Raw genomic sequence first — 13,968 nt, 5'->3', positions numbered from 1 at the left:
GAACTGAGTTTTTACTTTAAAAAATACAATTCATTCCAGTAGGTGTATTACTCCATTCCAAAACATTAATATTCATTGGACAAAGTTTTTACTTCATTCAATAGGACTTCAAATGCTTATACGCGTACTTTATTCAAACAGTTTATTAGTACATCATTCCATGTGCTTATTACACCATTCAATTAGGCTATCATTCCATTTTGTTGCCAGCGTCATGGCAGCGGTGATAGTCATTGTAGAGAGAAAGAACGGTACGCGAGGGCGAAACCGCCTTTAGAAATGAAGTAATAATCCTATTGAAATGAAGTAAAAACCTACCAAAAAGAAAGTATATTCTAGAATAAAGTTAAATCGGCTATCATTCCATTTTGTTGCCAGTGTCATGGCAGCGGTGATAGACATTGCAGAGAGAGAGAACGGTACGCGAGGGCGAAACCGCCTTCAGAAATGAAGTAATAATCCTATTGAAATTAAGTAAAAACCTACCAAAAAGAAAGTATATTCTAGAATAAAGTTAAATCATCCTAATTTGTTTTGACTTATTTGCCCTGAGCTGAAGTAAAATAGACTCATGATGAAGACGAAAATAATTTTTACATTTGCGCATCTCATTCAAAAAAATTAGATCTAAAACCCTAATTTGGTCAAGATTTGCGGTTCTACAATAAGGCGTGAATCTGCATATAATTAGACTCTGTATTCATATGCACAAATAAAATAATTTCTTTTTATCCAAGATTCAATCTTCCTCTGTATCATAATGTGAAAGCAACCGAACGGCACCGAAGTCTCCCTTCCTCTAAATCACAAATTGTGAAAATTATGTAAAGATAAACATATGATATAAAAGCAAATGGAGAAGGATAACAACATTGAGCTGCATATAACTTATTTCAATTACCTTCAAAACTCCAATTTGTATCTTAACTGGCAATTTTTTAAATATTCTAACTCTGCAAGATTTAGGGCATGCTACAGAATCATAAACATCGATTCCATAACACTTAATCAATGGATTCAATAACATTACCATGAAAATCCATGAGAGGGCAGTGAGAAACTTGACTATGCTTGATTCTTCTTATCATTTCGTCCCCGTTTTCTGAAATCCCGTCTCTCTGCTGAATATTGTTTCTTGATCAGCAAATTGCGCATTGCTGTTTTGACTGCTTCAGCAGCTGTTGAGAATGCTTCTTCACCTATTGTCAATTTTCCTTGCAACGCTTGAAGTAGGGGCTCTCCCCCGGGTATCTCTTTATCTTCTATTACCAATGACTCAGGAACAACAGATTCTGAATGGTCAGTACCAAAACCAGAAACAACTCTGACACGAGCTAAGAGTGCAGAATCAGTAGCACTTAAGCTGGAGGCACCCATGACCATCCACAACAATGGGACTGAAGAGGCAGCAGCAATACTTGTGGGAATGAATGTCTCTCCTGCAACAGAGACCACCTGCAGCACACATAGAGAAGGGTATAAGAACAGATGAGGATTACTGGATAGCGTTGTGAGCTTCTTCGAATATACAGCACTCAAAACCTTTGTTCAGATTGTATCTTCGGAAGTCATGAAACTCAGAATAGCAATATCTAGACTAATACTCAACCAATGTATCACTAATGATCAATCCAAAATTGTCTTTAGTGTCATATCTTTTATCTTTCAGCTGATGTTTGAGAATACTCACTTTTGCAATGGTGAGACTCCTCGCAGAAAAGTTGCATCTTAACAGCATTATCCCTTGCAAGCTAAATAAATAATATTGGCTCTTTAGTAAGAATTCCAAGTGGAAATCTCTAAAGAGAGTTGAGTTAAGAACAAATGTAAGCTAGTGCATACCTCTGAATAGCAGCGGCAACTAGCGAGCCATCAGAAGTTTCGCAGAGATCGGTTACAGCGGGTAACACCTCCTCTTCCTTTAGATTAGAATTTAAAAGTCCTGCCTTCAGGAATAAAGAGGGTTACTAGATGCTAGGTTAAATATTATTTTAAGAATGGGTGAAATAATGGAAGAGGAGAATACTCCTTCAAATGGTCTAAAGATAGTAATAAAGGTATAAACACAGGAAGGGAAGTTTAAACTGCCATCCTACCTTAGTTCCAAGCTCACATGTATCCAGCAGAGAACCAGAGGCATAATCCCACAGTCGAACCTCCAAAATAAAAGGAACTAGGTTAGCCGGGAAAAGTGAGCGGTTGCTATAATTATCATCCATATTAACTTCAGAAATTCTAAAAACTCACTGTTGAATCACCACTGCCAGAGACTAATAGGCCTTGTGCATGATCCCGACTACTGAAAAATGCAAGGCAGGAAACAAACCTGGCAATGGCCATAAACGAATGAGGGTTTTAATAACAGTAAGCACCATCAATGTATCACTAACGTGCTGAAAAAATAGGTTGCAATCATTTGAAAGTCAATCGACAAAAGGTAACTGAGAGGATTCATTTTCTGCCGTCGGTGAATATTTTGAGCATGTTCATCGGCTCCAACAATGGAACACCCAACAAGTAGACATCGTGAGAAAAGTAAGCTTGTTATCATGACCTCTAGTCTACCATTTGTTACAATTAAGAAGACATGGTTCTACAACAACCTAAGCAACAACTTGCACAAACTTGCACATCACTTGTATCATGTCCAAACTATAACATAAAGTATCAGAACTGAACTTAATTGAACGAAATGAACAATAATACATCAGTGAGATCATTCAATGATTGCCTGCAAATCTGATGCCGAAAATTGCCTACAGGTTACGACTATACTGAACTTGATGAAGTTCTCTTCTCTATGCAATATTATGTTTTCATGACCAAGTTTATACGTAAAGTTTTATGATACTCAACAATCTCAGGCTATTTTCCCATATTGTTGCTGCAGAGACATCGAACTTCCATTGTATTAACTAATTATGTTGACAGCTATATTTGTCACCATTAACAATGAACATAATCCAATAATGCACATCCCAGCAAACAGGCATGGAAAAGAACTTACTCAGTATGACCAAGGCAAAAACATTGTATCTCATGAGCTCCTTTTAAGCACTCTTTGGAAAAGTTAGTTACCTGCAACCAGATACAATAAGGTGTTAATGCCGAAGAAATAGCGGGACACATCCAAATTCCAAACCATTGAATCAATAATACGTAGAAAATCATTCTTACACGAATTTTGAAGTCACGATCAGCACTAATAATATACTGCCCATCTGGTGAAAAATCCTGCAAAATGATTGTATTAAATGTAAACTCCATCATAGATATAATATAGCTCAGAGTAAGATAAGTGGCTCAAGGCAACAAGAGACAAGAGAGAACAATTAAACAACATACATTCATGTCGATGTATGAATGTATTGTTATAAAAACAGTTGGAAATCACTTGAGCCATTATACAATCATACATATCATGAGAACAAAAAGATGAAGGGTACACATAGCTAAGATGCAAAACAACGTACCAATCGGGTAATAATGCTACAATAATGTGAAAGGATTGAGACTGCCTTCTTATCAACCGGAGCTAGATTCTCTTCATTATAATCTCCTATATCGACGACATAAACGACACCAAACTTATCCGCAAAAGTCACAAACTTATCATCACCACTTACTGCAAGAGAGGTCACTCGCTTCTCCGAAACTCTGCCCCCATCACAACAGAAACAATTCCAACAACATTCAGCAAACTACTACTATATCTTTCAGAATGATCAGAGAAAACTTTTTGAATTTACTAAACTGCTTACACTGAATAAACACAGCGCCAAGAATTAGTATCCCAAACTTTCACAAGCTTGTCATCTCCACCCGACACAAAAAGCTTCCCGCTTTTACTGTATCGGATGGAGCGAATAGAGTCTTTGTGCCCCCCGGTTTCATCCAATAATTGAGCTGCAGAACCATGTCTGCATTAGAAATTACGACATTAGCATATACTTAACATGTGTCTCAATCTAAAATGCGACGAATTAAGCACTAAACATAGAATTAAAACTTGCTCCTTTTCTTACTGGAAATTGAAAACACGTAGATCCAAGCCCACGGCGACGGATACGAATTTTTGATTGGGATGGACCGCAATTAACGCCGGAGCTACCTCCGCTTCAAGCTTCTGCTCGCTTTCATCGATGTCGTGTTCCTCCATGTTCTTCGATTTCCGTTCAGAGAGTGATGGAGGTTTCTCTAGGGTTTTGGATTTGGGCGCCGAGAAATCCAGTTCAAACTCGTCCCGCCCACTATTTGGTCTGGGCTTGAGTTAATTGGATTACATATGTAAGGCCCTTTTGTTATGAATAAAATAAATCACCATGTTCGACCCTTGTATAAAATTTATACTACTAGTCTAACACTTTCCAATGCATACATTTTTAATTTACTTTATACATTCAAATTTATACTAATTAAATAATATTTATATCATTACAAAATAAAAATAGTTATGTGTTTAGCATACGAATTTAAGCTTTAAAATGTCTTAGAGAGTACTCTACCACTTTCGAGTTAATAATTTTGTTTCCATATAAATGAGATTCTTAAAATAAAATAATTTTATACTCGTTAAATATGAACCATAACATTTTATTTAGGACCAGAAGATCTTACATTTAATGTGCAAGACTAATTTTCTTTTTGCCAAATATACATGATCACTTTTGGAATATAGTCTTTTTATTAATATTTAGTGTGATGGCTTGCTTTTTGTACAATGAGTGGAATTTCAGTCTCCTGAGGCATCAACTCGATAAGGCACAGGTGGCCATTATTAGGCTTTCATATTTCTCCATCCCAAAGCTCTTCTACTGATTTGTTTTCAACATCTGGACCAACAAACTCCACCCCCTTAACAACCCTGTTTTGTGGGATCTCCTTTATTTTCTCACCATCTTCATCTCTCAGCTTCCAATCAAAAACTTGAAGATTTTCTCTCATTCTCTCGCGATTGAAGCTCTTGACGATCATGCTCGCGCCTTGCTCATATATCCATCTCAGTGCCACCTACACGTAGCACAAACACAAAACGCAAACACAGCACGTTGTTTACGTAACTTTTGCAATTTCACAAAGCTCTACAATTGCAACATTAGCCGAAGAAAATTGGGTTAATAGTTTATCAAAGTTATTGGTGGTCCTCGGCCCATCCGAACTACGCTTTCTTGTTGTGACGGGCTAGTTTTGAGAGCTCTAATCATTGATAATTTGTGGTAAATAGATGTTTGTACCTGTGGAATTGTCTTGTTCATGGAAGCTGCAATGTGGTCAAGGATTGAATTCTCCATGACTGCATTGCTACCCCATGACGAACCACGTGCACCAAGTGGAGAATATGCACTAACATGGATCCCTTTCTCTTTGCAATATTCCAACATTTTTTGTTGCTGCCACCCAACATTCATTTCAACCTGAAATAAAACAATACAAGACCATTTAATAAAACGTTATATCCAAGTTTGGAGTTTTTTACTGATCCAATTTTTAAGCCAAAGTTGAAACATGGATACTTTTTTGCAGGATTGAGTACTAAAGCAAGGATACAAAATTGAATATTCATTTTATGTTTAATTACCTGGTTAACAGCAGGTTGGATAGTGGCGATTTGGAGGAGAGCAGAGAGTTTAGTAGTGCTAAAGTTACTAACACCAATAGATTTAGCTAAACCCATTCTGCAGCACTTCTCCATTTCCTCCCAAATTTCTTTCATTTCAAAATTCACTATTATAGTTGAATTATTAGTACTCTCTATCTTCATGCTTACTGGCCAATGTATCAAATATAGGTCAACATAGTCCAACCCCAACTTCCTGTTAACAAAAAAAAAACATCAAATCAATCTAATAGATTACTAGTAGGAGTATCATTTAATATTTAAGTCAATTAATTATCAAATCCTAATTCTAGATCATTAAATTAATCTTATAGATAATTGAACTGTAATCATGAAACATTAAATTCTCACTAATTTAAGTGCATATCGAATCTAAATAATGAATTAATAAATTCTAACTATAGATTAACATACTTTAAATGTTAAAATGACAACACATCTTAACAAATTCTAACTATAGATTAACATACTTTAAATGTTAAAATGACAACACATCTTAACATGATATTGTAACACCACGTATGCAGCAATATTATAAACTCTACACAACAATAGTATAAACGCTAGACTATAGATTGTTGTCTAACGTATTGAATATTGCTGGGCGAAAAAAATTGTTGTCTAGCGTATTGGATATTGCTGACCGAGAAAATTTACTCTTGAGCATTTTCTATGATTGCCACATGTACAAATGATTGGTTAGGAATGGTGGTATGGTATTATCTTAAGAGGTGTTGTCATTTTAACACACCCCTACTTTAACTATCAGTTTCAATTCCTAAATCCTAATTTCAAAAGAATCAATACTTAATCAACTACTACTAGTACATAATCACGAGTTGCTAACTTCCGCATGAGATTACAGATCAGTTGATGTTTTTTCTTAATGATTTGAAAAAAAAAAGTTCAAAAAACGAATTCCTAATTTTAAAAATTACCGAAGAGATTCTCGGAGGGCGGGGAGGACTCGATCGCGATGCGTGTCTGTCATCTGCAGCTTGGTTGTGATGAAAAATTCGTCGCGGCTCTTGACGAGGCCGCTCAGCAACGACTCCGACACGGCGCCGCCGACGCTTTCCTCGGTGCGATAAAGCGCCGCCGTGTCGAGGTGGCGGTACCCGGCGGCGATGGCATCGACGAGCAGAGGCACGAGCTGCTCCTGCGGAAGCGGAGGGAATGACGCAGATCCGAGGCCTATCACCGGCATCTTGTGGCCTGAATTCAACAATATTTCTGGGATCATTTGTAAGCTGTTCATATCTGCTGCTCGAGATTTGGTAAAATATCGGTGTTATCCATTTTGAGAGATTATAAACTTTGCAATGACGTGGATACCAATCACCAACTCGATCAGACATTCACTAATCGAAAGGTATTACTAACATCAAAATTAATTTTTATTCCAAAAAATAAATTTGATTTTGCTTTCGTATATGCACAAAATTATAAGAATTATGGTATATTATTAATAAGATAAAATTTGATTATATAAAATTTAAATTGATTCATATTATTCGAACAAAATCACGTTCTTTTTGTATTATTATACACACCTTTTGTTCCATAATAGCCTCATTTTGTCATTTTAATACTTTCCATAGTAGTATAGTAGTAGGGGTGTGCATTCGGGTTTCGGTTCGGTTTTTCGCCCAAACCGAACCGAACCCGAAAAACCGAATTTAGGGTAAAACTAAAACCGAACCGAAACCGAAAACCGTAAAGCCGAAAACCGAAAAATCGAAAACCGAACTTAAAAACCCGAATTAAACCGAAAAACCGAAATTGTTTTGAATTTCAACCAAAAACCGAAAAACCGAAATTGTATGGAAAAACCGAAAAAACCGAAAAAGAAAAGAAATCATCAAACCCTAACATAATTAACATCCATCAACCAAAATTAGCATCCATCAACCAATAAAATGTGAATATTTAAGTCATAACAACAAATACAACCAAAATAAAATTTCAAACCAAGTGTTCACTCTTTAATGGAGTAGTATCTTCCAAGTTTCAAATATTCTATCGGATAATTTAGAAAATAAGGATGGCTGGAAGGAGACGAGTTGTCGGGTGGAGGGCGCCGGCGTGAAGACTCGGGTGGAGGGCGTCGGCGTCGGGTTTGGAGCACGGCTGGAGTGGAGGGGAGTCGGGTGAAGGGGCGCCGGCGTCGGATTTGGACTGTGGAGCACGATTGGAGGTCGGAGGAGATGGGTGGAGAAGAGATGGGCGACGGATGGAATTTGGAGATGGAGAAATTTGATTTTGGAGAAGAGGAGGCGTGATTTTGGAGAAGAGGATTAGGGTTGGAGCTTTAAATACCAAGTATTATATATATATTAAAATAAAATTCGGTTTTTCGGTTTTTCGGTTTGGTTTTTTTACAAAACCGAACCGAACCGAAAAACCGAAATTTTTAAGATTTCAAAACCGAACCGAACCGAAAAACCGAAAAAACCGAACCGAAGTTCAAATTTCCGGTTTGGTTCAGTTCGGATATTCGGTTTTTGGTTTTTTTGCTCACCCTTATATAGTAGTGAAGTCATTTCTCCTTTTAGAAATGTCAACACATTTCTTCTTATTTATTACTTTATTCCATCTTCATCAATCTTTCTTTTTCGTTTCATAATTCTTCGTTTACTTAATTCATTTAACACAATTTTTTTTAATTGCTTGAAAAAAACAAGCATCAAACGTAGAGAGTACTATTTGAATTATTTCAAATTTGCTATAAATTCTATACATCAAATATAAATAGACTTTAACTTTCTTAAAACACATATATTGCAAAATTGACATCACTGAAACTTGGACCGCACATGCTACAATCCAAATAGAATTTTCCACTAATAACAACACAATTCTCAGCACCTACAATAGAATGCAAGAACGAAAAACAAATATTGATATACCTCTCCCGTCCAAAAAAAGTTAGTACTCCCGCTATTTCACAATAAGAGTTACATTTTGGTATTTTTGTTCGTCCTACTAGAGTCACATTTCACTTTTACTATAAATGATAAGCATGTCTCACATTCCACTAAGCCACTTTAATCATATTTTATTATAAAACCAATATAAAAAAGTGGACTCCATACTCCACTAACTTTTCCAACCCACTATTCTTTATATTTTGTAAAACTTGAGCCCACACAAAATGTGACTCCTATTGAGGGACGAAGGAAGTATTATTTGTGGACGGTACGAGTTTTGATGAGAAATTAGTAAAGTAAGAGCATCTCCGGTGGCACCCCTCCCACTAGGACTTCCTGCCACGTCATCACTAGGACTTCCCATTTTACTGCCATATCACTAGGACTTCCCCTGCACTAGGACTTCCCACTAGGACATCCACTAGGACTTCCCGCAATAAAATTAAAATTCACAATTATTCTATTTACGAAATTAAAATTTCAACACGAATACGAACGGGGAAATGCGAATATTTCATTAAAAAAAACATACATTATTCGAAAAAAAAAATTTACATAGTCAATAAAAAAAAAACCACCACTTCAACGTCCACCCCTCCGCGTCCAAACCTCTTCGATGATATCCTCCTGAAGTCGAACATGGGCATCTCTTTGCCGCATGTCAGCAAATGCGCGCAACCGCTCAACCTCTCCATGAGGTACCCCGATGTTCACATTCGCACTGGCCACGCCGTGGCTTGGACCGGCATCCGTATCATCTTCGTTGGTCCACTGAGTCAATTCGTCCCCTTCACTTTCGACAATCATGTTGTGCAAAATGATACATGCGTACATGATGTCGCCGATGTTGGGAATATACCACTGCCGTGCAGGACCCTTCACCTGTTAGAGTTTGTATACTAGAAATCACGTTTCGAGTGATTGAATACTGTAAAACTCTTATTTTATTTTCCAATGAATAAAACAGATTATTTTTGTCATAATGTTGTTATGTTTTACATTTAATGGATGTTAATGCATGTTTAAATGTATAAGTTAACTTAACAAAGTCTAAGTCTTTGTTTTAGTAGACCGGTTGTGGGCGTCGTCCACTTTAAGGTAATACGGTCAGTTCTAAACAAAGAAAAATATGAATTTCACAACCTAGATGGAATTAGACTACCCATCGAGAAAGGTTGCAATGTCAGTCCGTATATTTCTAAGCCTTACTGAAATAAGATGACATTGGTGTGGTATAGCATTGAACGGATCTAACAGCAAGACTTGCCTTGGGCTATCTACTGAAAGGCGAGGTCTTGATAAATATTTATTTCTTAATCAATGTAGGTTAGCATTGAGCATACGGTATTGATTATGCATTGCTTTGACTTATCAAATGGTGCGGGTTTTTCGTAGCCCAATTATCCTGATATATTGGGCAGTGGTGATCGATATCTAGCGGTGCTAGGATTGCTATTATATTGAATCGTGCACGAGGTGAGTCTCGTTTGATAATGTCCTCAAGAGGAGCGCGAAACTAAGTTTTATTATTCGGAACCTAGCTAGTTGGAGTATGATTACTCTATGAATAATAAATGAGTGTTTCATGCTAAGTCCACTCTTGGAATTAATAAGAAGTTAATTAATTAAGTCAATAGCAGACATTAATTAATTAATGGACATATTAATCTTAAGCACGGGAAATGAAAGATAAACGGAAACCCGGATTACTTATAATTTCGGATTTGGATGGGGAGAGTTCAATATTACTTCTGTAGTGGCTGCTCGTAATATTCCAATTATAACTTATATTAAATTGTGGGTTCAATTTAATTAGTAAAAAGTAAATTGGATGAGCCCATATCCAAAGCCTTCCATAGATCCCTGTCTGGGCCCAAAAGGAACTTAATATAAATAGGAGAATAAAGGAGACAGAAAATACACAATATCTCATATTGCAATTTTCGAAAATTTCGATCTCTCCCAGCTGTAGGAGATTTCGAATTTGAGTCCTATTCCAAAAAGGATTTCTTCTGTCTTCTTTATTTAAGTCCTAGTATTCTAGTAAGATCAGCCCACACTGATATTAGAGTACAGTTCGGGAACCAGAGAGAAGATTTGTGGTCTAGTACTTAAAGCTACACGTGGAGAAGTCGCTAGCCATCTTCAATTCTTTGGAGAATTAATTAGGTATTATTCTACTCCGTAGAAAAGCATGTTTTAGGTTTTCAATATTCTTAAAGCATGATTAATTCAAGTTATGAGCATGATACATGTGATAATTACGCGAATAGATTTTGTCTAAATAATCTGCTAAATAGATCTGATTATTATGTGATTTATTTACATGCTCTTCCGCTGCGTGCACCAACAATTGGTATCAGAGCCAGGTTTTGGCTCTGATTATTTGGATTTAAATTTCGCGAAATTCATGTATGCATGTCTTGATTGATTACGAAGCATGTTCTTGTGTTTTTATTTTTTTTTATGTTTATGCATGTTGAACTCAAGAACATTCGAATCATAGAACTTGAATTATTCGAACGAACTAGATGTGCGATTCGTCGGCGCTTGCGCCGGGACGAATTGCGCTATGATCGATCGAAGAGGGTTGCCAATCGAGTGGGAGCCGAGGGCGACGGGCATGGGGCGACGCGCCGGCGAGCAAGGGCTCGCGCGCGCCACCGGCCAAGCCCGCCAAACCCTAGCCGGCCCCGATCAAACGGCGTGGTGGCTCGTCCGAGAGCTGCCGAGGCGCCAAGAATCCGACGAAACCCTAACCCTAACCCTAGAATCCTAGTCGACCCAGCCCTAACGAGGCGCAACCGAGAGCAGCAACGCCGGCAGGCGGCGTCTGCTGGAGCGCGCGAGCTCGTTGGGCAGTGGGAGATCGCCGGAAAGTCGCGGCTCCGGCTGTGCTTTCTGGCTTGACGTTGACGGAGGGAGATGCGGCGATGCCGCGGAAGGGAGAAGGAAGCAGCGCGCCATCGGTGCGAACTGTCGGCGGTGGTCGGGCGGCGAACACGCCGCTCCGGCGAGCATCTCCGGGAGGAGTCTTCAAATCTTCGTCGTGTTGATTCGTGCAAACCTCGAATCGCAAGATAATGACGAAAGATTATTTTAATGATTATTTAATTCCTAAATTAATAGAAATCATTAAAAATAATATTATTTAATGAAATAAAATATTTTGGGAAGATTTCCCTAGATTTTAGGAATATTTGGATTATTTTCTATATCTATGAATATTTTATATCCTAGATGATATAGATAAGAATAATTTAATAGTTTCCTAAATATAATATATCTAGAATCTATAATAAGATAAGATATATATAAGATTACATTAAATAATATATTTTAATTTTCTTCCTAATCTTGAACTTGGAAATTATATGAATTTAATTTTTCATGTCTAATTAAGATTATAAATAATGTACTTTATTTTAGATATATCTTATAGAATGACGTGAATAAGAATTAAATTCTAGAACAATAATTCCTAAACTAAGATATTAAAGATAATAAAAGATTTAATTATCCAGTAAATTAAATACCAACAGAATTTAATTAGTCTTAATCTGCCTTAAGGCTAAAGGATAATTAATTAAAACCATAACCCAAATGTCTAAGCGATAATTATGAACTTATAGTTTATATATGGTCTCCATCGGTTGGACTGCCACATTTTGTGAAGCTGATTTTCTAATATTATCGCCACCTACAGAGTAGGGACAATAATCCTACGAAAACAGTAAGTTCATAAGGGCGGACTTCTCAAATAATAAATAGAATGAACTAGAAAGTGGTTCCTAATATTATCGCCACCTACAGAGTAGGGACAATAATCCTAAGGAACTGCGAGTTTCAGGGTTCAATCAGAATTTATGAGATAGCTTGGTTTTGTTATCAACACATGAACATTGTTATGGGAGTGTGTTGTAGAAATAAAATTCTGTAATGCTAAACCTGATGGTCGTGCTTAGGCAGCATTAGATATGTCGACCTCCAGAGGAGGAAGCTATTGATATGTCGGTGTTGTGACCAGTAAATTGTCAAAATTTTAATGCGTATTAACCTCCAGAGGAGGATACAATTTATTAATTTGGCTGTTGTAAGATTTTGAAAAGTTTTATGGTTAATCTACTCAATTTCCTTACATAAGTTTATGACAAATAGTAAAATCTTCTGTTTGCAGTGCAATAAAATTCGTCAAGATGTCTTTTAATCCTCTTTCTGCCATTCTCAAAGAAAACAAACTCGAAGGCCAAAATTACATCGAATGGAAACAAAACTTGGATATCGTTCTCACAGCAGAAGAGTACAAGTTCGTACTCACTACTCCACGCCCAGCTGTCCCGGCTGCTAGTGCCAGCCAAGCATTGCGAGATGCGCATAGACGGTGGCATAAGGCGAATGAGATGGCTAAGTGCTACATGTTGGCTTCTATGTCATCAGTACTCAAGCATCAGCATTCTGCCATGGAAACTGCCGCCGAGATCATGACAAATCTCGCAAATCTTTTTGGTACTCAGAATCGAACGGCTAAGTCTCAAGCCTTTCGGAGTATCATGACGAAGTCTATGAAGGAAGGCTCGTCTGTGAGGCAACACGTCCTCGAGATGATGAGTCACCTCAACCAGATTGAGGTATTGGGAGGGACGATCGATCCCGAGTCCCAGGTTACTATAATCCTTCAGAGTCTTCCCCCTAGCTTCCAGCAGTTCAAGCTCAACTTTGAGATGAACAAACGGAATTATACTTTAGCAGAGTTGCTGACTGAACTTCAGTCGGCGGAGGACCTTATGGTTCAAGCTAAAGTAGCTATGATGAGTATCGCGCCTAATTCCTCTGGCTCTAAGGCTAGAAGAGGAAAGAAAAAGGCACCGAACCAAGTAGCAGTCAACAATGCTAAGGGAAAGAAGAAACAGCGGGGTGACAAGAAGCAAACTGGAAAATGCTTCAAGTGTGGAGAGAAAGGTCATTGGAAGCCAGATTGTCCTAAAAAGGGCAAGGCTACAGGTATGCACCATGCTCTAGTAGTCGAGTCATGTTTGGCTTTGACATCTACTCATACTTGGGTTATTGATACTGGAGCAACTGATCATATATGTTTTGATCCTGACTTGATGCAGGTGACAAGACGGCTACATGATCGTGAGATAGAGGTCCAGCTGGGCGACGCTACGAAAGTGGCGGCCGTTGCAGTGGGAGACGTTTATTTACGTTTTTCTAGTGATAGATTTTTGATTTTGAAGAATGTTTTGTTGATACCCTCTTTTAGAAGAAATTTAATTTCAGTTTCTAAATTGTCTTATGATGGATATTCGATTTCTTTTAATGACAATTGCGTTATTAAGAAAGATGGTTCTTATATCTGTCGCGGTATCATGGAAAACAATCTGTACACGATCACTTCTACACAATTTAATCAACGTAAAT

The 13,968-nt window shown here is 37.5% G+C and overlaps 2 protein-coding genes across 2 annotated transcripts; both read right to left on the bottom strand.

Moving 5' to 3' along the window:
* Nucleotides 1-872: 872 nt before the first annotated feature.
* Nucleotides 873-4,267, bottom strand: LOC125212953 (uncharacterized). The gene is made up of 10 exons (XM_048113267.2): nucleotides 4,026-4,267; nucleotides 3,762-3,920; nucleotides 3,474-3,657; nucleotides 3,178-3,234; nucleotides 3,008-3,078; nucleotides 2,248-2,326; nucleotides 2,097-2,156; nucleotides 1,843-1,946; nucleotides 1,691-1,751; nucleotides 873-1,455 (listed from the first exon to the last, which is right to left on the bottom strand). Exons 1-10 carry the CDS (start codon nucleotides 4,157-4,159, stop codon nucleotides 1,066-1,068), a joined length of 1,299 nt encoding a protein of 432 aa, XP_047969224.1. The 5' UTR covers nucleotides 4,160-4,267; the 3' UTR covers nucleotides 873-1,065.
* Nucleotides 4,268-4,572: 305 nt separating this feature from the next.
* LOC125201653 (methylecgonone reductase-like) lies at nucleotides 4,573-6,957 on the bottom strand. Its single transcript, XM_048099855.2, has 4 exons — nucleotides 6,556-6,957; nucleotides 5,579-5,813; nucleotides 5,235-5,414; nucleotides 4,573-5,010 (listed from the first exon to the last, which is right to left on the bottom strand). The coding sequence occupies exons 1-4, from the start codon at nucleotides 6,873-6,875 to the stop codon at nucleotides 4,786-4,788; spliced, it is 960 nt and encodes a 319-aa protein (XP_047955812.1). The 5' UTR covers nucleotides 6,876-6,957; the 3' UTR covers nucleotides 4,573-4,785.
* Nucleotides 6,958-13,968: the final 7,011 nt, after the last annotated feature.

Source organism: Salvia hispanica, chromosome 2 (assembly GCF_029641045.1).
Source record: "Salvia hispanica isolate PSC_SH4W2 chromosome 2, Shi_PSC_v1, whole genome shotgun sequence".
Classification (NCBI taxonomy): domain Eukaryota; kingdom Viridiplantae; phylum Streptophyta; class Magnoliopsida; order Lamiales; family Lamiaceae; genus Salvia; species Salvia hispanica.
Note: the sequence above shows the minus strand (reverse complement) of the source record. Positions and strands in the feature narration are given on the sequence as shown.

What these genes read in the sequence shown, in the direction of transcription:
- LOC125212953 (XM_048113267.2), bottom strand. Translation starts at nt 4,159, where the DNA reads ATGGAGGAACACGACATCGATGAAAGCGAGCAGAAGCTTGAAGCGGAG. An exon ending in TGGCGCTGTGTTTATTCAGT is followed by an intron (nt 3,658 to 3,761) that starts GTAAGCAGTTTA and finishes TGATGGGGGCAG; the next exon opens with AGTTTCGGAGAAGCGAGTGA. An exon ending in CTGGCAGTGGTGATTCAACA is followed by an intron (nt 2,157 to 2,247) that starts GTGAGTTTTTAG and finishes TTTATTTTGGAG; the next exon opens with GTTCGACTGTGGGATTATGC.
- LOC125201653 (XM_048099855.2), bottom strand. Translation starts at nt 6,875, where the DNA reads ATGAACAGCTTACAAATGATCCCAGAAATATTGTTGAATTCAGGCCAC. An exon ending in GCCCTCCGAGAATCTCTTCG is followed by an intron (nt 5,814 to 6,555) that starts GTAATTTTTAAA and finishes TTTTGTTAACAG; the next exon opens with GAAGTTGGGGTTGGACTATG. An exon ending in TGAACAAGACAATTCCACAG is followed by an intron (nt 5,011 to 5,234) that starts GTACAAACATCT and finishes TGCTACGTGTAG; the next exon opens with GTGGCACTGAGATGGATATA.